The 23,766-nt window shown below is 48.5% G+C and overlaps 1 protein-coding gene across 1 annotated transcript in view; it reads right to left on the minus strand.

The window, feature by feature from the left end:
* The window catches only part of FRMD5 (FERM domain containing 5), a 914,572-nt gene that overhangs the window by 460,183 nt on the left and 430,623 nt on the right, over positions 1-23,766 (minus strand). Inside the window, exon 2 of the mRNA XM_069624191.1 lies at positions 18,845-18,949. Within this exon, the coding sequence (XP_069480292.1) occupies positions 18,845-18,949 (105 nt within the window). The remainder of the gene's footprint in view (positions 1-18,844; positions 18,950-23,766) is intronic.

The following is a 23,766-nucleotide window of genomic DNA, read 5'->3' on the forward strand; positions in this document are numbered from 1 at the left end:
TGACTAGGTAAGTGATGGGAAATGTCTACATGAGTGATTTAGGAAAGTTCTTGCATGATTACGAAAGTATAAAGATGAGTGAATTCTTGCAGCACTGTTAACTGCCATGGGTCCCCCCCCCCCCAGTGCCAAGGTCTTTTTTGGTGATTTCGGTATTTCGCCATTCAATGTCTTCTAACGTTTTCTCTTTCATTAACCCCTTAAATGCCAAGGACGAGGTATCTCGTCCTTGGCAACAGGGAGGTAATCCCAAGGACGAAATACCTCGTTCTTGGCATTAAGATTAAATTCAAATAATTTTGCACTGAAAATAGAACATTACAGAATTTGGAAACATATCAAACTGAACCTAATCACTGAGATTTGATCTGTAAGATTGGCAGTTAAATCTGATTGTGTGTAATAAGAAATTAGTAATGGGTAGTTTTAGGCATAATATTTTAGAATGTATAATAGTAAAGTCAAATGTATTTGTTGAAGATTGTATGCAAGTTGATATACGTGATGAATTAAATGTGAGAGGTTCGAATGAACTGTAACACAAATAAATAAAATAAAAAATGTGTCGCCTTGGGTGGATTCAGGCCAAGTAGTGTACAGCGCCTAGATGGAAAATGTCAAAACTACCAGAGGATAAGCGACCTAATAAGAAGGGCTCCTGGTCAGAGTTTCTTGGAGATGCTGATCAAGAAGTGGAAGGGGAGTCATTTAAAGTTTGGAATGCTTTTACGAATGCAGTTTTTTTTCCATCTGATCTCATCCCACCGTGAATGTGAAATGTTGTGGTATGGTTGGAGGGGCCGGGTGGAGTTAGTGCCAGGCTTTGAATTGGGGATAATAAATGGCCAAGTTGGGTATAATGAATATGCCTCTAGTGGCATGAATGGTCCCTGTCTCTCTTAGCATTCTAATAAATTAAGGTTCCTTTGTCCCTGAGCAGGTGACGTTTTTATTATTATTAAAGCAATTGACAATGAGAATGAGTGGGGTACTAGTGATGATTGATTGCATGTATTCTTAGTTTACTAAGTTGCTTTTGTCTTCTTTTTTATTTGGTTGTTAGTGAAAATAAAAATAGAAAATACATATTTTTTTTTTAGAAAAGAAAAGGTTAGCTGTTAGCAGAGGAGTGGGCTAAGAAAGACTACAGGGTAACAACATTATTTTGAATAAAGAAATATCCACACAATGGTATATGTTTAATATAACGTACAAGTCATAGCAGATTCGTAAATCAATGTATTACAGTAAGTAGCAGAAAAGTAAAATGCACTTAGAAAGTTCCCAGTAGGGGTACTCCTGGGATACGTTAGACCATGGAATCACAAAGGTCTGGCACCACCCAGCGGAGCCCACAGATTTTGCTTTGCAGTAGTCTCATACAGATTAAATAGGTTCCCGGACCCAAAAAGGTTTAGGGTCCCTCAGGGGCACACATTGTAGTCACATCTCCATGAGGCCTCACATCATGCATGAGTTCCTGGGTGGTATTTTCGGTCCCACAGATTGTGGACCACAAAAAAGATTTTGCAATCCATGGCACGGGCACAGGATGACCCAGCAAGAATTGACCATATGGATCAGGATGACAACCAAACATCCCACCGCAAAAACAAAGTTAAGCACCCAACACCCATAAAGAGGAGACTTGGGAAACCTTGAGGCACTTAATACACGGGACACAATGAACTCCGAGACCTTAACATGTTTATTTGCAGACCCTAATAGATTGAAATGTATCTCCAAATTTAATAAGCATGCTGATGCTTACACACTTTGAAGCAGATGCAATCCTGTCTGTTATCACAGCACTTGGATTGAATCGGATTTTATTTATGGATCAAATCTTATACGTTTGAAGAGGTACAATGGCAATAATAAGATTATGTTCAGAATTGATGGGATGAATGGCAAACATAAAAAGAAGAATGTACATGTAACCATTATGAGCATTAATTGCGAAACAATAAAAAAAATGGTGATAAAGAAGTCAAAAGTCCATCCTGGCCTGACGGGGAGCAAAGCAAAGGTCATTTTGGGGGACGGCAGCATCCCAGTCGATCAGATGAAGGGCCACAATCTACCATTGGACTCCACAGTAGAAAAGGAGGAGGAGAAAGGGGACACGTTTGTTGATGATTAATATGAACTTTCTGAAAGGACATATACCTTCTGCCCTCAAAGGGAGCATTATGACACTGCTACTGAACACACCCATTCTATAACCTTCCATATTGGCTCATTTGGAGCCAGTACCGATGCTCCAGTGTTTAGCAGAATTCCAGGAAAAATAGTAAAAAACTAGCTTCAATCCTTCTTAGATCAGAATACACACCTTTCAACCCTTCATTTGGAATTTAGTCCAAGACATGCTGCCTCATCACGAGTTTGGCAGTAACCCTTAAATGCGGCGGTAATGGTATTACCGCCGCATTTAAGGGTCCGTCAAATCACAGGCTTGGCGGATTTGCCCCAGCTCTTAGCTGGGGGCAAATCTGCTGCAATTTTTCCGATTTTCTGCACTATTACCGCAGGTGGAAATTCCCCATTGGGCCCAATGGGGAATGGGAAATTCACGAATGGGCCCAATGGGGAATGGGGACTTACCGTTACGCCAAACCCGTGATCCGGCGCTAATAGCGCCGGGGGGGTTGGCGTAGGGCTAATAGCCCCTGTAGTAATACCGCCAGGCTTAGCACCCAACTCATGATGACGCCCAGTGTACTGGTGCAATGCTTAAAGAATTCTGGGACGTTACTGTGAGTACTTTTCCAAACAGATTTGGGGGTAGATCCTTATCCTCTGTTGGTGCCTCCCTCTGGAACAGCCTCCATGCCTCTCTCTGTCTTGAGCCGGACCTCCTTAAGTTCTGGAAACTCAAGACCTTCCTCTTCTCTTCCTCTTTCTCTCTCCCTCTCCCCTGCTAACCTCCTTTCTCTTGTCTCCTCTCCTGCTTCCCTCCTTCTTTCTCTTCCCAACTGCTCAGTTCGCTGACTGGTCGTCTGGTGCACCCCAGAGCCTCACAGGTCCAAGGCTTGCCCTCCAGTCTCTGGGCCCCTGCACTCTGTTTGGCACTACTGCACTCGGAATACGCTCAATGAGAGGGGCAACCACTCTGCACTTAACCCAGGCCCTTGTTGGACTGGGCGCACTTGTCCCCCCCCCGCACTTCCTGTCTGCGCACTTGCACTACCTTGAACTTACTTAACCTAGAAAGTTTGTCTGTCCTGTCTCCCCTCCCGTGCTTGGTTGTACCTGAAATACTCGAGCATAGGCGTATTAGTGACGACCAACCACCAATCAATCTGAAATGTCGCCTGGCCTAGGACGGTAGTTTATTGTTCTGTTTGTCCTCTCCCCACTCGTTGTCATGCACTTTCACTATCTGACAAGTCGTTAGGCATAATACGGTAGTTTATTGATTGTATGCTCTTCTCCCCCGCCCCCCCCCCCCTTCTCTTGTTCCTTCCTGTCATGCACTTGTTCTAGCGGAAATGCCTCTGGCCTAGTATGCTAGTTATTTTTGTTCTGATCATTCTGAGTCTTCAAGGCCTAAGAATGATGATTGTATTCCCTTGTTCCCTTCCTGCCTTGAAGCGCTTTTAAGCACTTTGCTTGTGTATAAGCGCTCTACAAATAAACAATTACAATGAATGTCGTATAGAAAGATGGTGTTTCCTTTGTTCTACTAGGCGTCTCAGCTGCATTCATATTGTTGAACGTTTGCCCTGCCTCAGAGGCTGCCATGTGTGCCCCATGCTGCCCTTTGCACCACATGATTTTAGTGGTTCTTTGGAGAAAGGACCCATTAAGTCAAATGTGGCCTCCACCAATACATCAGAGCCCCGATATCATGTGGTGGACAGCTGCATCACAGCTCCTCTAGAATATATAAATCTTGTGCCTTTGTTCTCCGCTCACAAAGACTTCCAGGTGCCAGTTCAGTCTTACGCCGATGACACCCAGGCACACATTAAAGTTGCAGGAACCAATGAGGAGTCTCAGACTACAAACTGCATGTCTCACATTGAGCCATGGATGCAGGACTATCACCTTCGACTTCAGAACTCTATCGGAAAACATCTTCGTCTAAAAAAAAATGTATGCCAGATTTATGTGGCCAAACCATTTTAGTAGGTAAAAAATGGAGGTGCGTACTTTGAAATGTTGTTATTCCTTCAAACAAGTGCAGAAGTAAGCAGTTGCCCACTTGCCTTCAGATAACAAAGAACGCTACAGTATGGTGGGTCTGACCGGCTCCAGTCTCTGTAAAGTCTGCGAGCGGCTGCCGTCCCGTCTGCCAGGCACCCGCTCTCAGACTTTCAAGGCAGCACAAGCACCCTTATTAATGGTGCTTCCGTCATCTCCATTCCCATTGAGTCCTATGACACTCAAATGGGAATGGGGATTTACAGTTTTCCGGCGCCTGACTTCACGGAACGCTGGGGTCCTAATCCCCCAGTAATTCCGGGAAGCCAGGCGCTGGAAAAAAATCACGAGTCCGCCGGCAGCATGCCGGTTTTACCAGCACGGCTACTGCCGGACCTCTTAATGAGGCCTGATGTCTTGGAAGCATGCACATCGCTAAGAGATCAAATTAGCTTAAAAATGCCTCTCTCCAAATCAAATGCCATCTTTGGTTTGCTCCAAATATAGCTTTAACCCAAAATCATGAAGTACACTCAAATAAGCCCTGAATGTCGCAATAGTTTTAAGTGCATTGCCCTCACTCCATTTAAGCTATGTTCCAAAAGTGCAAGGTGTTTCACAGTCCAAGCTGCTGAAGTCTGGAACCCTCGCCCTCTAGAACTGGCTACCTGACATACCATGTGAGTTTTGGAAGCCATTTAAAAACATTCCCCTTCTGAGCAGAACAGTGTAATGTGGCCCAAATCACACCCCATGTAACGACTGGTGGTGTCCTCAAAACTTCTTAACGTATGACTGTTGGAGTAAACAATATCCCAAAACACGACTCAAGAAATTGACAATTGCCCACCACACTGGATCAGAGAGCTTGGAAACACCAATACATAAGACCCGTTTAGCGTTCAAGCATCATAACAAAGGACATGTGAAGTTGTGGAGTTCACTAATACCCAACACACACGGCAGAGGGAGGTTCCCAAACACCCCACAACTGGATATAAGTCCAACATGCAGGACAGCGAGTTTGCATAACATTTGGGCTTTTTTGTAGGCATCAGAAAGGCCCTTGACAAGCACTTCCATAGTGGTATTAACTGACCATTGCTGTAGCAGGTGCAAAATGGTGCATGCATCTAAGATAAATGTCTGGCAATGCCTAATACTTATTCACAAGCCAAAACTGTTGGCTTTGCCAATGCTTGCTTTTAACAGGACTTCAGTCAAGGACAGGCTTAGTGCTTATAAATCGAATACCTGAAGACAGACCTAGTTAAGATATTTTTTATTACACCAGTATCCGGTTTACAGCTCCAATGAAGTCATTAACTCTCAGAAGACTGCTCTGAAAAAAAACACTAGCAGGCATTTTGAGTTCAAAGTTTGAGGGTAAGGCTTCATTAAAGCAAGCTCAAAAAGTTCCCATGAGAAGGTGTTTGGGGTAGGGAGGGGCAGGAACTGGGTGGGAATGGCCATAGGAATTAGCATGGCCATGGGCAGTCAATGGGTGGGTAAATAGCCAAACACCTACAAGCTTTGTGTCCCTCCACATATGCATTTTCTCCCTATCGGTAGTCTGATGTAATAGTTTCGGCTTAAAGGTGGCACAGTAGCCCAAACTAACCAGACAGGCATTAAATGTGTAAAGACTGGATCACCACCCACTGAATGTTAAATCTGATTCAATACCTTGGCTTCTGTATGTAGATAACCTAGTCCCTCTGTCTTTTGAAATCTTTTAACAGCTTTAGAGCGGTATGCCATTGCAAATCATTTGATTATAATCTGGCTAAGACGAAGGTCGTTATCAGCGCAACTCACCATCAGATCAGCAAATGCTCCTATTCGTGGCACTTGCAAAAATCTCCCCCTGAAGTAGTCAGTGAATACTGATACTTGGGCCCCAATACTAATAATCATCCCTCTGATTTGCCATATCGTGTAGATCCAAGATGCAAAATTCAAACAGCTGTTGCACAAGCCACAATTATTCATAAGAAACGTGGCAAATATTCTACTATACCCGTAATCAAATACTACAAACAGAAGGTGGTACCCATTCTCACTTAGGGTGCAGAGACCAGAGCCTGGAAGGAACAGACCTTCTGGGTAATGCTGGAGGGCTTTATTTGGAAGCAGATACTGTGTGTGCCGTCTAGCCAACCTAGGAGTGTAATCAGACACGAGTTGGGATTGTCATCTCTTGGAATTTCTTATGTCTGGAAATGATGTACCTTGTATAGGAAATGCTTCTTAGTCGATGAGCCTCAATCCTTGTTATCTATTTTATTCTCTTAAACTTCAGGATCAAGAGTCTTCATGATATTGAGCCTTATCTGACAAAATTCCCCTGTCCAATTCATAGAAACGTATTTCTACAACTTCGTCTAAACTTGTGGCCAACCGGAGAAGTCTTATTAAACCAGAAGATAATTGTCAGAGCAGCCAGTTCATGCAGATTTTGTCACAACTGAAATGGGTTGGAGACTCTAAAGCACTTGCTCATAATCTGTCCGTCTTTGTCCTCAAAGAGAATATCCTTTCTGCAACCCGTTTGAAGGCCTTTCTAACCTGCGATTCCTTGTGGTTCAAAGTTTTCAATGGAGGGCGTATAAGTGTCAGTATCACGGCTGTAAACTTTTTGCTGTCTCTAAACTTGGGCTAGCTATTTAGCCAGACACTTGGTTTAGCATTATTCCTAATTATTTCCCTCACCTCATTTGGATATAATCAAAAGTCACCATTAGTTCATGATGCACTGATGGCTGGTAAGCATCTGTTGGAAATATGAGGGACATTTCACACTACCTTCCCTCCTTGAATCACTTTTAGACTCTATGATCTAATATGATTTTACAATTGGAAATTATGCACTGATATGTATTGTAATAACATGTTTTAATCTGTTTTTATCCATCAGTTTAAGTGCTTTTATCTGTTTTTCCTCTCTTAATATTCGTTCCTCAATGTATTTTTGCATTTTTATTTAATCCGTGATTTTCCTTGAATTGGAATAAATTGAAAGGTTGATGTTTTCAACCATAACAATAAAACAAAAACATTTATTTTTTAAAAGACTACACCTATTTAATATCGTACATAAGAACAATGTTATTTTAACCCACTATCAGGCACTTACTTACATATTCTATGATTTGAGTTGACCACCAAAACACACACCGGACTGGTGTTTCATCGATAACTTAAGACACAATTGCAGAAGGAACAAGATACTTTACCTGTAACTGTTCTCCAGCATGGGTGTGGCATGGATTTACATGCTCATGAATATTCCCCGTCGTCAGGCTGGGAATCCTCGGAAAAGAAAAAGAAAATTAGTTTCAGTTTCGTTTCTGAACTGTCTTTCTACTAATAACCCAATCACTGGTCTCTGGGTCATACTGCCCCAAGCCAATGACTGCCCTCTACCTAAGCCCCTCCTCTGGCAGCCATCATCAGATTTGGTAGCACGTAAAGTGGCAGTAGACCAAGAGAAGAGCTGCAGAGGGGTTGGAGGGAGGGTTCGCATGTGAATCCATGCCAGACCCATGCTGGAGAACAACAGTTACAGGTAAGTAACTTGTTCCTTCTCCAGCATGGGGTCTAGCATGGATTCACATGCTCATGAATTGCTTGGCCGACTCGGACTCCTCCCTGGAATCCCAGTCGACGCAGTAGAATTTCGTGAAGGTGTGAGTCGACCTCCACGTAGCAGCCCTGCAGATGTCCAGCAGTGGCACACCAGACGGGAATGCCGTAGTTGCAGCGATCGCTCTGGTCTAATGGGCTCTCGGATGGCCGGGCAACGATCAGTTTGCAAACCGGTGACAGTGCATGATGCAGCCGGAGAGCCACCTGGAAATGGAAGCCTTTGAGAGGGCCTTCCCTTTGTTCACAGTGCCAAAATTCACAAACAGCTGTGATGTCTTTCGAAGGCTCTTTGTGCGGTCCACGTAGAACTTCAATGCTCTAGCCACATCCAGCGAGTGCAAAGCCCTCTCAGCCGGTCGACGAATGCGACGGGAAGAAAACAGGTAACACCAAGGGCTCGTTGAGATGGAAGTCCACCGGGGCCTTCACCTGCGGGAACGAGCGGAACAGGCTTTTCATGAACTCCTTCACCAGGCAGTGTGACCACAGCAACGACCGCCCCGAAGTTCTGGTGTCGCGGGAGATAGCCGCCAGATGAAATTTGATGGAGGCATGCGCCAGCCCCTCCTTGGCTAGCGACAGCAAGTACGGCAGCATTTGAGGGGCCGTAATCCGTAGAGGGTTGATCTTCTGTGCACGGCACCAGACAGAGAACCTCTTCCATTTATGTCCATAGCACTTAAGAGTCGAGGAAGCCCTGGCCTTGGCAAGCACCTCCTTGCAGTCTGCTGGGTTATTGTAGCCTCCGAACTCTAGTGCTGCAGGAGCCAGGCCTGTAGGTTCAGCGATCCGGGGTCGTGATGCAGTATCGCGCCTCCTTCCCTGGTGAGAAGATCTGCGTCCATCCGCAGCTTCACCGGAGGGGACGTTGACATGTCCAGAAGGTCCGAGAACCATATCTGCTTCCGCAACGGCGCTGCGACGAGGATCATCCTGCGCCGGGACCGTCTGAGTTGAAGCAACGTCGGGAACGCATAGAGGAACAGGCTGTTCCAGGGGTAGGAGAATGCATCCCCCCCAAGCTCCCCGACTGGGGAAACCTGCTGGTGAACTTCCGGCACTTGGTGTTCATCGCCTTCACAAACAGATCGATCAGTGGGTTGCCCCATCTTCGGAATAGGAGATCTACTTGATCTTGACGAAGCTCCCACCGTGGCATGGGCGCAGCTCCCTGCTGAGTGAGTCGGCGACAGTGTTCTTCACTCCTGCCAGGTGAAAGGGTACCACGAACATCCCCTAGGCGACGGCCCAGTGCCACAGATCCTGTGCTTCCCTGGAGAGAGCTGGGGATCTGGTGCCCCCCTGCTTGCGGATGTAGAACATCGTGGTGGTGTTGTCGGTGAAGACCTGTACCACTTTGCCCTTGAGGGACGGAAGGAAGGACCGAGGGCCCAGAACACGGCCCAGAGCTCCAGGACGCTGATGTGCAGCGACCTCTCCTCCGGGAGCCAGAGGCCTCTTGCATGGAGATCTCCGCTGTGCGTGCTCCGACCCTCCAGGGAGGCGTCAGTCATCACAGTTTCCTGATGCGCTGGGGTCTGGAAGTCCATGTCCGCTGCGAGGTGCACGCGGGTGCTCCACCACCGGATCGCTTGTCAGAAAGCCTTGGTGAGGGAGATCTTGTCTTCGAAGCTTCCCGCCACTTGTATCCAACGGGCATCGAGTAACTCCTGCAGCGGCTGCATCCGCAACCTGCACAGACGCACGAGGTAGATGCATGACAACATCATGCCGAGCAGGGACTTGATGGATCTCACCCTGGCAACTTCCATGGTCAACAGCCGTTATACCTTGCCCAGGATGGCTTTTATCCTCTTCTCCAACGCTGAAGCCAAGCGCGCCACCGTGTTGAGCCTGGCTCCCAGGAACAGGGCGTCCAGCAATGGCACCAAGCAGGACTTTGCATAGTTTATCGAGAACCCTAGTTCAGGGAGCAGGAGGACGGTCCTCTCTGTGTGGTCAACAGCAAGTTCTCTTGACTTCACTCGGATGAGCCAATCGTCCAGATAGGGGTAGACATGGATCCCTTGGAGGCGCAGCCGCGCCGCCGCCAGGCACTTGGTGAAGACCCTTGGTGCTGACTTCAAAACGAAGGGCAGTGCCTTGAATTGAATTGATAGTGCCATCCGTGGACCACGAAGCGCAGAAACGTTCAATGTCCTTTGTGTTTGGGGATGTGGAAGTACGCATCCTCCAGGTCCAGCTGTCCCAGCACGTGTTTAAGGGTGACCGTATGTAATTTTTTGGATTTTATGTATTTGTTGAGGTGGCAGAGGTCTAAGATGGGTTGCCAGCCGCTGGTCTTCTTTCTGACGAGGAAGTACCGCGAGTATACTCCGGCGCCCCGGAGTCTCTTTGGGACGAGCTCTATCACACCCTTTTCCAGCATCGCTCGTACCTCCAGAAGTAGCTGTGGAATGTGGTTTTCTTTCCTGGCCACCGGTGGAAAGTGTGGACACTTCCTTTGGAACTCCAGAGTGTGCCCGTGGGCCAGGGCATCCAGCACCCAACGGTCGGTGGAGTTTGATTTCCACACGCTGGCGAAGTTCGCCAGCCGGCCTCCCACCGGGGTGCTTGGGTGGGGGCTCGACATCACGGCCGATTCAATCCTGCTTCGCTGAGGCCTTGACACCTTGGGCCCCTTGGCAACGACGACGATGTCCACCGGCCTTGCTTGCGGCCTCTGTAGGCTTCCTGCGATGAAGAGCGGACCGCTTGATGGTACTATGAGGAGCTGCTGCAGAATCCTTTGAAGGCACCTTGAGACTTGCCTCCGGAGGTCCGAAAGGACAGCCGTTGCTGATGGAGCGTGCCCAAGGCACGGGCCGTCTCGGTGTCTGCCTTGATGGCCTGCAGTGACTCGGCCACCGCCTTGCCGAACAGGTTGTTCCCATCGAAGGGCATGTCCAGTACCCTGGTCTGTGCGTCCTGACGGAAGTCGGTGGCCTTGAGCCAACCGTGCCGGCGAAGGCAAATGCTGTTGCCCATCTGGCGAAACCCGGTGTCAGCGATGTCTGTGGCTACCGTACCGGTCTCTCTTCGCAGGGGCCGTGGACGGGTTCTTCAGGAGGGACAGTCCTTCGTCCCAAATGTCGTCCAACAGTGGGACTGAGAGTACGGTCTTCCTCTTGGCCTCTCGTCGTTGATAAAGGAATCCCTCCTTCTTTTGCTCTTCAGGGCATAGCTGGAAAAGCTCTGAGGCACTGGCGATCATGGCATGAAAACGAGCCAATTTCGTCAGGAGGGGAAGCCAAGGGAGGGGGCGATGGGAGATCTGTTCTGTCGTCACCGCCGTCGTCCGTCCCCGTCGTCGCCGTCTCAACCTCCATCTCATCCCTAGGCGGAGGGGACGGAGGTGAAGAATGGGTGGGGGCGGATGGGCTTGCCTCCGCTTGGCTGGAGGACTCCACGACGGTCCAGGCGCCGCTGGATCGTCCGCCGGAGGTAAGGGAAACCTTGTCCTTATCTCTGTGCACAGGGTGTGCAGCGCCAGCAAGATGTCTTCCGACCTGTCTGACGGCGGTGGCATTGGTTGCGACGGGAGCATCGGCAGAGGCGTGGTGTCCTCCGGTTCCTCGTCAACCTGACGTTCTTTGCTGCTCCACCCTCACTCTCCACGTCCGCCTCGTCGGGATCCTTCCTGTAGGCCCTGACCTTGTTGAACCTCTTGTCCAGGACTGACTTGATGACCGACAGCTTGTCCTCGGAGGAGGTATCTGAGTCTGCTAGGACCACTGCCCCACCTCCTTCATGGCCCAGGGTTTCACCGGGGTCTTTCGATCGGTTGGAAAGAAGATTCCCTCCGGGATGGCAGGGAAACTCTAGGCCTGGACGCCGTCTCCACTGGGGTCGCCTCTGCGGGCTTCGCCAGGGATGCCAGGACTCCCTCAATCGAGGCCTTAGCTAGGTAAATCTGGGCCTTCACGACTGTAGGTGCGTCTGAGGCCTTCACCGTGGGGGGAGGGGCATCGCCTCGCTCCCCCTTGGCTTTCTCCGTCGGGACCGGCTGGGGCTTCTCCCGAAGCTTACCCGGGTTCTCAGACTTCCTTTTCACCAAGCCGGAGCATTGGCTCGTGTGTGATGGCGTCGGTGACGTTGCGCCTGGCCTGGCAGCCGAGGATCCCGAACCAACAGCGCTCCCAGTGCCCGCGGACGTGCGGTGCTTTGCCTTCTGTTGGGCCCCCGTCACCGGAGTGCTCTCAGAAGGTCTTAGAAGACCGCTCAGACTTTCTTCTCTCCTGCTGCCGGGCTCTTCGCCTCCAGCCAGTCAGCAAGTCGTTTATGATGGTCCTTCATGGTCCGTACAGACATGTTCTTGCAGAACGCACAGTCCTCCTCCACGTGCGACTTGTCGGAATGCAGGCAGTAGAGACACCGGGAGTGCTCATCTTGCTTGAAGACGTTCTGTAGTCCACATCCTGGCCAGATCCTAAACAGCTTGGACCCAACGGGGGTCGAGTCTCCTTTGTCTTTAGCCATGTCCACACGGGGTAGGCCTCAAAGATCTTCTAGAATCCTCCAAGAAGTGAAATTCAATGAAAATTCGCCCTTGAGGGGCATAGAAATTTCCTAAACGGGTCCCCGTTAATGGGAAGATGAATCGGTGGAGTTTGAGGCTCGATTTGATCGAAAAATTAAGTGTAAACTCTTTGAAAAAATGCAGCACGCAGTAAAAGCTCGAGAGCTAAGCACGAGGACTCCCAACACTTGAACGTGCGGTAAAAATCTGAAGATGGCTGTCAGAGGAGGGGCTTAGGTAGAGGGCACTCATTGGCTGGGGGCAGTATGACCCAGAGACCAGTGATTGGTTATTACTAGAAAGACAGTTCAGAAACGAAACTGAAACCAATTTTTTTTTTCTTTACCGACGATTCCCAGCCTGACGACGGGGAATATTCACGAGCATGGGAATCCATGCTAGATCCCATGCTGGAGAACAACAAGTTACTTCTTACCTGGTAACGTTCTTTCGACGGGATGTTCCTCCGACGTATTCCTTATCTTTGATAATACATTTCCAGCTTGCTGGCCTCGGAAATTCTTTCAGTAGAGGGCGCTGCGCGTCGACATCCGCCGAGTCGATGTCCCTCGACGGCCACCGTATCGGCGCTGACGTCACCATGCCCATAAATAGCCATGCGCTGCGCCCGTTGCTCAGTTCCGTTTTGTAGCATAAGAAAAGACATGCCTGAATCGGTTAGTAACCTTGAAGGAGCGAAAGCTGCAACCACAAGGGAAGTTATCACTGCGGGGATGGATGGGAGGGGCGATAAGGAATACGTCGGAGGAACATCCGTCGAAAGGACGTTACCAGGTAAGAAGTAACTTGTTCTTCGAAGGGATTGTGTCCTCCGATGTATTCCTTATCTTTGATAGACTCCCATAGCAGTGGTATGTAATTGGAGGAGGGAGTGATGGTGTTATGTATCCCTTTAGGGATGGACCGAATGTAATACGGCCTTGCCAAATCTGGTCTCTTGAGCAGTGGAGGAATCCAGATTGTAAAATTTTGTGAATGTATGTGCGGACGACCATGTGGCAGCCGCACATATGTTTCGGACCGGTACCCCTCTCTGGAGAGCCGAAGAGGCTGCGATACCCCTGGTTGAATGAGCCCTGAGATTTTGGGGTGGCTCTTTCCCTGCTAGTCTATAACATTCCAGGATGGCCAAAATAATCCACCTGGAGATGGTTTGTTTTGTTATGGGTAGTCCCAACTTGTGACCTGAGTATCCTACAAACAGTTGGTCTGCTTGCCTGATCCTAGCCATTCTGCTGATGTAAAAGCTGAGAGCTCGCCTAGGGTCCAGCCTGTGTAGCCTTTCCTCCTCTTTCCCCGGATGGGGAGGAGGGTATAATGAAGGCAAGGTAATTTTCTGAGTAATATGGAATTCAGAAACCACCTTTGGGAGGAAATTCGGCTTCACCTGTAGGAAAACCTTGTCCTTGTGGAAGATTGTATGTGGGGTTTACATGAGAGAGCTTGTAGCTCACTCACCCTCCTAGCAGATGTTAGTGCTACCAGTAGAACAGTTTTAAGTGTGAGAAATCTCAATGCGCAAGAGTGAAGAGGTTCGAATGGAGTGCCCATTAAGAAGTTTAAGACTAAATTTAAGTCCCATAATGGAACCTGGAATGGTTTTGGAGGGTAAACATTAGTTAGACCCTTGAGAAATTGTACCACTAGAGGAATTTTGAAATACGATGGTTCCTCCGCAGTGCGCTTGAAGATAGAAAGCGCTGCGAGATGGCCTTTTACAGTGCCAACCTGAAGGCCTGAGTTTGCCAAGTAGAGTAGAAATGATAACACCGTTGGTGTACCACATGAAAAAGGGTCGATATTCTCTTTCCTACACCAGCTGCAAAACTTGTTCCAACGGCAGCGGTATAAAGACTTTGTTGCTGGTCTTCTGGCCGAAAGCAACACCTCCATGACGTCATCAGGGAGATCCCAATCCTTGTACCTCAACCTTTCAGAAGCCAAGCGTGAAGGTTGAGGGTTCTGGTGTCTGGATGGAGAACCTGACCTCCCTTCTGCGAGAGAAGATTCTCTTTGAGTGGAAGACGGATTTGAGGGCAGATGGACATATCTAGAAGGTCCGGGTACCACGTTCTCCTGGCCCAATCCGGGGCAATTAGGATCATGGTTTTCCGGAATCTTCTCAACCTCCTGATCATTTGAGGAATAACAGGGACTGGTGGGAACGCGTAAAGGAGTGGAAACTCCCAGTCCACTACGGACGCATCTCCTAGAGCTCCTCTCGGGGGAAATTCCCTTGAACAGAACAGATCGCACTTCCTGTTGGTGCTTGTGGCGAACAGATCCACCTGAGGGGTTCCCCAAAGGGCGAAGTTCTCTTGAAGGACTTCCTGAGCTAGCTCCCACTCGTGGGAGACTGTGCTCTGCCTGCTCAGAGCGTCCGCTGTCAAATTCTTCTCTCCGGCTAGGTGGACTGCCGATAGAGAGATTCCTTCCCGAATTGCCCAAAACCAGAGCTGCATTGCCTCTCTGCACAGTGGCAGCGATCCTACGCCTCCTCTTTTGTTGAGGTAGTGCATGGCCACCGTGTTGTCCGTCATTATCAGGACATTTCTCCCCTGTACTGATGGCAGGAAAGCTTTCAGCGCTAGTCTGATCGCTCTCAGCTCTAATAGGTTGATATGTAGTCTGGACTCCGATGGAGACCAACGACCGCTGATGGTCAAGTCGTTGGCATGGGCTCCCCACCCTGTGAGCGAGGTGTCTGTGACTACTGTTATCTCCGGCCATGGTTGCCAAAACAGTTCTCCTTTCAAGATGTTCTCTGGATAGGCCCACCATTGAAGGTCGTGGGCTACCCTGTCCGGAATCCGGAGGAGGTCTGTCATTCTCCCTGAGAACTGTGACCACTGACTTCTCAGTGCTCACTGAAGAGATCTCATTCTCAGGCGAGCCTCTGGCACAAGGAAGATGCAGGATGCCATGAGGCCTAGCAACCTCAAAAAGTCGAAGGCTGGGAGACGCTGGGCATTTTGAAATTTGGTGACCATCTGTAGAATATCTTGAGCCCTCAGCTCTGGTGGCGAGGCTTTTCCCAGGGAAGTGTCCAGGACCCCTCCAATGAACTGGAGTCTCTGAGATGGTATCATCTGTGACTTCTTTAAATTGAGGGAGAAGCCCAGTCTGTGAAGGAAGAGGCAGACATAATCTAGCTGGGTCTGGTCCTGCTCCGAAGATACAGCCCTGATCAGCCAATCGTCTAGGTAGGGATGGACGTGGATCCCTTCCCTCCTTAGACTCGCCGCCACTACCGACATCAGCTTGGTGAAGACCCTCGGGGCGAAGGTCAGCCCAAATGGCAGAACTCGAAATTGATAATGAGAGTTGCCAATTGCGAACCTCAGGTATTTCCTGTGCTTGAGATGGATTGGCACATGGAAATAATCATCCTGAAGGTCCAGAGGTACCAGCCAGTCCTGGAGCTGGAGGGCCAGAAGGATCTGAGAGAGAGTTACCATCTTGAACTTGTCCTTCCTGTGGAACTTGTTCAATTCTCGTAAGTCCAGGATGGGTCTCAGTCCTCCGTCCTTCTTTGGTATGAGAAAGTAGGGGGGAGTACCAGCCCTTGTTCCTGTCCGCTATAGGTACCGGTTCTATGGCACCTTTCTCTAGCAGGTCCATAATTTCCTGCAAGAGGAGCGGATCTGGAACTTTTAGGGAGCTGTTCCCCGGTGGATGACTCTGAGGGATGTGTAGAAAGGGTAGGCAGTAACCTTGGGCAACTGTCTCCAACGTCCAAGCATCTGACGTTATAGCCTGCCATTCCGTCAGATGGTGAGTTAACCTGCCCCCTACAGGTGTCTTGTGTGTGAAGGCTTCAGAGCGGTTTGGGGGCGGCTGATGCAGATGCCGAGGGTAAAGAGGCACCTGCTGCTGCTGTAGTCTTAGTACTTTTGACCCGTCCACCTCTGGTGGATCTGCTTTGGCCTCTTTGAGCCGGCTGTCCTCTGCCTTTCCCGAATGCGGAATAATAGCGAAAGGACTTTCCTCTTCCAGAGGTTCCTGAGGGGCGAAAAGGAGTTTGGCGGATAGCAGCTCCTAAGGATTTTGCTGCTGCTTTAGAAGTCTAACTTTTCCAGACTGCCATCAGCCTTTTTCCCGAATAATGAAGAGTCGTCAAAGGGCATATTCAAAAGTCTGGCCTGTTCATCAGGGGCAAAGCCCGACTTTCGCAACCATGCATGCCTGCAGATTGTTGTACTTGGCGCCATGGCCCTGCTGATACTGTCAGCGGAATCAATTCCCGTTTGAAGTGATTCGCACATGGCATCTTTGCCATCTTTAATGATGTTAAAGAAGACTTCCTTTTCCTCTCCTTCGGGTATGCAGTCAGCCGCCGATGAAGCACACTCCCATAGTGTGTGACTGAACCTGACGAGCGTACAGGTGGCGTTGATGGATTTCAACGCCATACTACAGGCAGAGAAGATCTTCTTTGCCATAGAGTCGTACCTCCTGTCATCCCTATTCTGTGGGACAGTAGGGTAAGCAGTCCTACTGCTGGATGAAGTTGCCGCTTGAACCACCAGGCTCTCTGGGGTTGGGTGTTTTGACAGGTATTCAGGGTCAGCAGCCGCTACCCTATACTTTGTCGACAATCTTTTATTGACTGCTGGGATAACTTCGGGAGTTTCCCAAATGGATGCAATTTTTCGTTGTAGGGCTGCATGGAAGGGGACCACCGGGTCCTCCTGTGGGCCTTTGTCCAATATATCTGTCAGATCATCCTGTTGGAAAACAGGTGAAGGCGCAGACCAACCCATAAACTCAATTATTCTTGCCATCAGGGTTCTATATGGTGTTTCGGCATGTTCCCCTGGGTCTGGTTTTACAAATGCCACTTCTGGGGAAGTGTCCAGTCCACTTGCCTCATGAAGTGACTCCTGTAGATCCTTCAGCCTTCTTTCTTCAGAGGTGAAATCCTCTGCAGTAGGCAGTGTGGTTCTTTGAAAACCAAATGTTTCCTGGTCAGTCTTCCCCTTCTTCATAAATTGAAGAAAGACCAGGGTATTCTGATCTCTGAAATGGAGTAAAGCCCATCTATAGGGCCGAAGGAGCTAAACTCGTCGTTATTGGACGAGAAAATGTCGATGTCGTCGACGCCGATGTAACCGGCTTCGAAGGCGCCGAAAATGGCGTTGAAAAAACTGGAAGGGGTCTCGAAGAACTCGAGAGGATCGGGATCCTACTCGAGGGCATCGACGACGGTCTCGGCGTCGTGCCGGAGGCCCTTGAAATCACTGTTGGCTGTGGAGCCTTGGTCCTCTCTTTCATCAGCGTCGACGTCGGTGTCGGCGTCGAGTCGATCGACCAATGCGTCGAGGAACCCTTCGACAACGGCGTTGATGGCGCCGATCCCTGCGTCGAAGGAACCTTCGACGACGGCGTCGAAGACGTTGCCTTCTTACCCGATGGCTCATGGCGCTCTCAGGTGGAATGTTTCACCGGGTGCTGCGACTCCCGGCGTTTTGATTTTTTGGGTTTTTCACCCGGGGTATCACCCTCAGCTGTCTTCGAGGGGGTCGAGGCCGCGTTCTCGAAGACGCTTAACATTTTCTTTCTGAATTCCTCCCACTCAGCTAGAGAACTGTGTTTGGTGGGACAGGAAACTCTTTCTGGGGACACAGAAGACGACGAGGAATGGGACCTTCGACATCTCTTTTTTGAGTGTCTAGATCTCGACGAATGGTGGGAGCTGCTTCGAAATCTAGAATGGGAGTGTATTCGACGGCGAGGAGACGAATGCCTCGACTCAGCCGACAAAACCTTCGAAGAGGATTTGGCTGACTTACCTTTCTCGAGTTTCCCCTTTCGCTCCTTCAGGACTTTCGCCGTCATGGACATGCAGTCCTCACACTCCGAACAATGGTGCTCGGACCCCAAGCACCATAAACAGACCCTGTGTGGATCCGTTATTGATATTTTTTTACCGCAGTCTCGACATTTCTTGAAGCCGGATTGCGGCGTCGTCGGTTCTGATGAAGAAGCCATCGAGAACGATAAGGAATATTTCGAGACAAAATGGATATTAAACCCGACTGAACTGAGCAACGACGTTCCGAGGCCCCACGAAGCGCGGAAAAACGGAACTGAGCAACGGGCGCAGCGTGTGGCTATTTATGGGCATGGTGACGTCGGCGCCGATACGGTGGCCGTCGAGGGACATCGACTCGGCGGACGTCGATGCGCAGCGCCCTCTACAGAAAAAATTTCCGAGGCCAGCAAGCTGGAAACGTATTATCAAAGATAAGGAATACGTCGGAGGACACAATCTCTTCGAAGTAAATATTACAACACACAGGACTGGGGTGCCTTCCCACACTCCCCACAGGACTGGGCAAGTTCACAAGCTCCCAATACACAAGCTGTGGAAGTTCACAAACACTAGGCTCCACAGCACTGAGTCCTCAAACACCCGCAATAGTAGAATGCGAGGTGGCCTTAAAAATCATAGCAGACATGGCCCCAGACTCATGGTGCTTGCAATAATCAAACAGACAAACCTACCCTTTGCTTGTCCGGATCCACATACCGGATGCCAAAGTAATCTTTTTCCAACAGGTTCAGGTGGTGGCACAGAAGGTCAAACAGGTACTGGCCTTTAGCATCCCTCTGCAAGACATAAATAACAGAAAGGGTTCATTAAATAAAGAGTGATCTATCAGTAGAGGCTGCTCACTTTCACATTCATAAGAACCCCAGTGCTGGCCCGTGAGTGACACATGCAAGTGCATCTCCTAGAAGCAAAGAGGAGACAGGTATGCGCCCAGATACCCCGAGGGTTAGGTGCGCTATATAAATGAATAAATAAATATGTATGTCAGGGAACCAACAAGAGAAAGACTGGGATTTCGCAAGTGTCCATCTGACACCAAACATACAACTATGAGTGGATATAGTTAGAAATTTCCTATTATTTGCTAAGCGAACCATAGCATCCATCTTATATCAATTTTGCACTCCCAACATAAAAGCTGAACATGTATCATTTTAGAATGTGCTCCACAATCTTTCAAATGCCACTAAAAACATGATAAATATAATTGTACCCTTCTGCCACTTATTTTAATTCATCCGATTGACGAAATCATGTCATTTTCCGATATCCAGTTCCCACGGTATCAGTGGCGGTGTCAAGCTCCACACATCATTTATACGAAAGAACTAACTTTGTGAGAGATTATTTCAGTCTGAAAGCACAATCCGAACATTCGAAATAAAATAATGTAAGTTTAGTAGCTACTTATCACTACTTTAATTACACATAAATTCTGCAAAATGTACCTATGGTGCCGCAATATATCATTTTTCCTTTTGCAAAATTTGGAAATCAATGTCGCAATATCCTGGGGGTCTGACTAAGTCCATCTATTTTATCCTCTTTCACAGATAATACAAACACAGCACAGACACAAAAGGAACACCACCCCAACCAACCCACATATGCGTGAATCCACCTGCACATACGTACCTACATACTGGACACCATCTGCTTTCTCACTTCATACAGATCTCAATATACCTCCACAAATGCATCAACATTCATGCCCAGAGTCCCTCGTGAGCTTCTTCTTCCAGTCTACAGCAATTCTGTATGACACCTGCCCAGCGGAAAGCTGCTTTCCTGCTGGACTGCATTTCAGATAGAGCTCCGTTTTCCCTACAGATGGATATTAGGTGATCACATCAACACGAATGGGATTAATAATGATCAATCAGTGCTCTTTTATTAAAATCATTTGATATAATATCCATCAGGGCTCTATACCTGGTATCACATCATATTAAAAGGCAACTCAGGAGTTCTTAATAGAGTCAAGAGAAGACAATTCGCGTATAGCAGGCAATGCCCTAGAGCATTCTCCATAAATTCCACCAACCCACTCTATTTCTGTTCCATCACTCTGTCTTGCTCTTTGGCCTTGACACCCCATGTCTTGTCCTATTCACGTTGCTGATCCCGCCATTTGTTCAGCTGTAAGGGTTGGTGTCATCAAGAATATGTGCAGCTATAACAGATAAGCCAAAAGCTGACAAACCTTCTGCTACATCTCCTTCCTAGACTTGAGTGAGCCCCCTGACCTTTTGTGTGCTTTGAATTTGGCCATTTAAAAACATTAGAGCCCCCAGACCCCCTTTGCCTCCCCTGCCTAGCCACATCCCTTGCCTGCATCTCCATGCTCTCGCCTTCCATTCCGCCCCCCGGCCTTGATTGGCTCATAGAATCTGTGTTGCTAAACCTAATGCAGTCCCTCAACCTGCACGCCACTTATTTCCATCCGGGCGGTGCAGGTGAATGAGTGAGCCCCCTGACCCATGTGAGCCTTTAATTTGGCCATTTTGAAGAATTAAGGCCCCCAGCCCCCGTTTGCCTCCCCATGCCTAGCCGTGTCCCTTGCCGGCATCTCTGTGCTCCCGCCTCCCATCCCACCCCCCCGGCCTTGTTTGGGTCCAGCTCAACTCTTAACTCATCCCCCAGGTCAGCCCTCTGCCCAGCAGCCCCAAGGCATAGGGCCCCAAGGCAAAGGGCGGCTCCAGAGAGTGTCCGCAGGGGAAGCCAGCGACCAGCCGTCAACCAGCAGCAACCACCAAAATAAGTGTGGCATGGATGGGGAGCAGAACAATTACTCTACTCCGGAAAACCCTGCCACTCTAGATTACCTTAACTCAGAACTGTGAATGTTAGCAATGCCACACTTAGTTAGAATTATGAACCTTAGCCTGCCCCAGACCCAGCCTGCTTCACTTCTTGACAGGATTGTGATGTTCTAACTAAGGATTGTGAATGTTAAGTTGTACAATATTTAGAGAGCGTTGTCAACATTGGCCTGCATCGCTGCTAGATAGGATTGTGAATGTTAGCTTTGCCACACCTAGTCACAATTGTGAGCATTGCCCTGCGTCGCGGATGGATAAGATTGTGAATGTGAGCAACGCCACACTTGGTTAGAATTGTGAATATTGGCTTGCATCACATCTAGATAGGACTGTGAATGTTAAGTTGCCCAACATTTAGCGAGAATTACGAACTTTAGCCTGCGCCTGACCCAGACCTAATTATGAATGTTAGCAACGCCACACCTAGTTAGAATTGCGAACATCGCCCGTGTCACATCTAGATAGGATTGTGAATGTTAAGTAGTCCAACATTTAGAGAGAATTGTGAACATTGGCCTGCGCCGGACCTAGACAAATTGTGAATGTTAGCATTGCCACACCTGGTGAGAATTGTGAACATTAGCCTGAATCACTTCTAGATATAACTGTGAATGTTAAGTAGTCCAACATTTAGAGAGAATTGTGAACATCGGCCTGAGCCGGTCCCGGACAAAATTGTACATGATAGCGAGTGCCAGATTTGGTTAGAACTGTGAACATTAACTTGTCCCAGATAGGATTTAGATGTAACATGAATGTTAACAATTTTATCAGTAACTTCAACCTAGAAATTGCTCCTGCAGCATTGGCTCATAAAACCACGCAAACACTCACATTCCATATCATTACGCTTACTCTCTAATCTACACCATCGCTCAATTAGATTGCAGCTATATGCCTGATCAATTCAGCCTAGGTGTTCACATACGAACATTTCCCCATGAACACTTCATCACTCTAATAAAATGCAGCTATCCCATGACATTCCGGACTAGCTGCCCACATAAGCGTCCTACAGGCCTAACGCAGCCAGAACCCAGTCTGGGTGTCCACCCACCAGACTACACACATTCAACAGATATCTTCTCCACCTAACGATAGGATGCAGCTACCATCTGTCAATTACATCAGCTGCACACATGACTGGTGCACCCACACACCCTACAACACTTTCTCCTTCTACTGACCTGGACTGCAGTCCCCGAGAGCGTTCAACCTACCAGCGCTTTGAGATCATACTAATTATATATAGAGCCCTATATAAATGCCAAATAAAACAACATAATTTAGCCAGATGCACCTTTAGAAGGCAGCATCTCTGAGAGATGTACTTTTTTTATGACCTAGTATCAGGAGACAAGGTTCATATATTTCTAAAGGGTTTAATAATTTTGCCTCAGAGCAGCGATATGAACTTCACGTGATGGTAGACAACACTTGGGCATACTAGAGAATGCAAAGCTTCCTTATGCCAAAGCACAGTGAGACAAAAGTAATGTAATTTTCAGACACACGGACACAGGTTCTTTCCTCTAACCTGGAGGGCGAGACGACGGAGGACTGACAGAGGTGAGCTGTCGGAGTGTCGGAACCGGTGTTCGGTGCCTGTGCTGGTGTCACTTGGGGCCCTGGTGCAGTGCGGAGAACGGAGCCTGAGAGTGGACGGTGCTCTGTCCGCCCGGCGCCAGGAGCCTGCTTGCCTCAATAACGCGCTTGAAAAGGCGGAATTAAGGTAAACCTGATCGAGGTAAGATCCCGTGGAAGGTGGCGAAACACTCTACGTGGCAGTTTTTTACGTGCCCACAGGATTGTGCTCTATACCCCTAGCCTTTGCTGTGAGAGGAGGGGGAATTTTGCTGAGGTGGCAGAACACAGTTACTTGGAACATACTAGCTAACAGTTTCGATTTCCAAGTCAGATTCTTTCCAGTGTCTTCTGCTTGAGATTCTGCATGGTTGCTGCCTACAGGGCTACATTGTGCCTGTACTCTCTTGCTCTTGACCTCCAAATCATTCATAAACTGCATTCAAGTTGTAGTCGTTTCGTCTTTAGGCTGCGGGCACAAGGAAGCCGAGAGAGATAGACCGAAATATAGTGGACCAACGAGCACAAGATAGAAAGGTCTGAATTGTCTTTTCCAGTGACAACCGAAGAACTCGATATTGGTTTCACAACATGGTTGCTCCAACTGGACCTCGGACGCGACAACGAACAAAAACATCCTCCAACCCGGACATTTCTCTCCCAGCTTCAGCATTGCGGGATTTAAAAATTCCCGGATTTAGTCGCCTAAACCATGAAGCGGAGCATAACCGAGAAGCTCTGCCGCCAAGGAAGGTAAATGAGCTATCTACACCACTAAATAAGACTATCGTGGGGGGACCCCTGAACAGTATATACCTGTGGACGACGGGAGAGCGTCCTTATTCACAGAATCAGAGCCACGGCATGTTGTTCGTGATCAGGCGCAACGTGAGCAACCGACTTCCTTGGCCGTGGAAACCAACGATACATCTCCAAGCAGCACGCAGAATTGCTGTGCCCTAGTTCAAACACATGAGATAGGGTTTGAAGACACTGACTATAAATTGGAGGCGATGAAAGCCATCCGTAATGCTCATCCCCATGGCGGACACGAAATACAGACTCAAGAAATCCTGGATGCAAAATATAGCAATCTGATGACAAAATACCCGCCGATTGAGCAGCACCATGAACACCAGAATATTCAGCAGGATAACATCAAGGAGCCAACTAGTATTTTGCACACA

The sequence above is a fragment of the Ambystoma mexicanum genome, chromosome 11 (genome assembly GCF_040938575.1).
Source record: "Ambystoma mexicanum isolate Mex_15411 chromosome 11, UKY_AmexF1_1, whole genome shotgun sequence".
NCBI lineage: Eukaryota > Metazoa > Chordata > Amphibia > Caudata > Ambystomatidae > Ambystoma > Ambystoma mexicanum.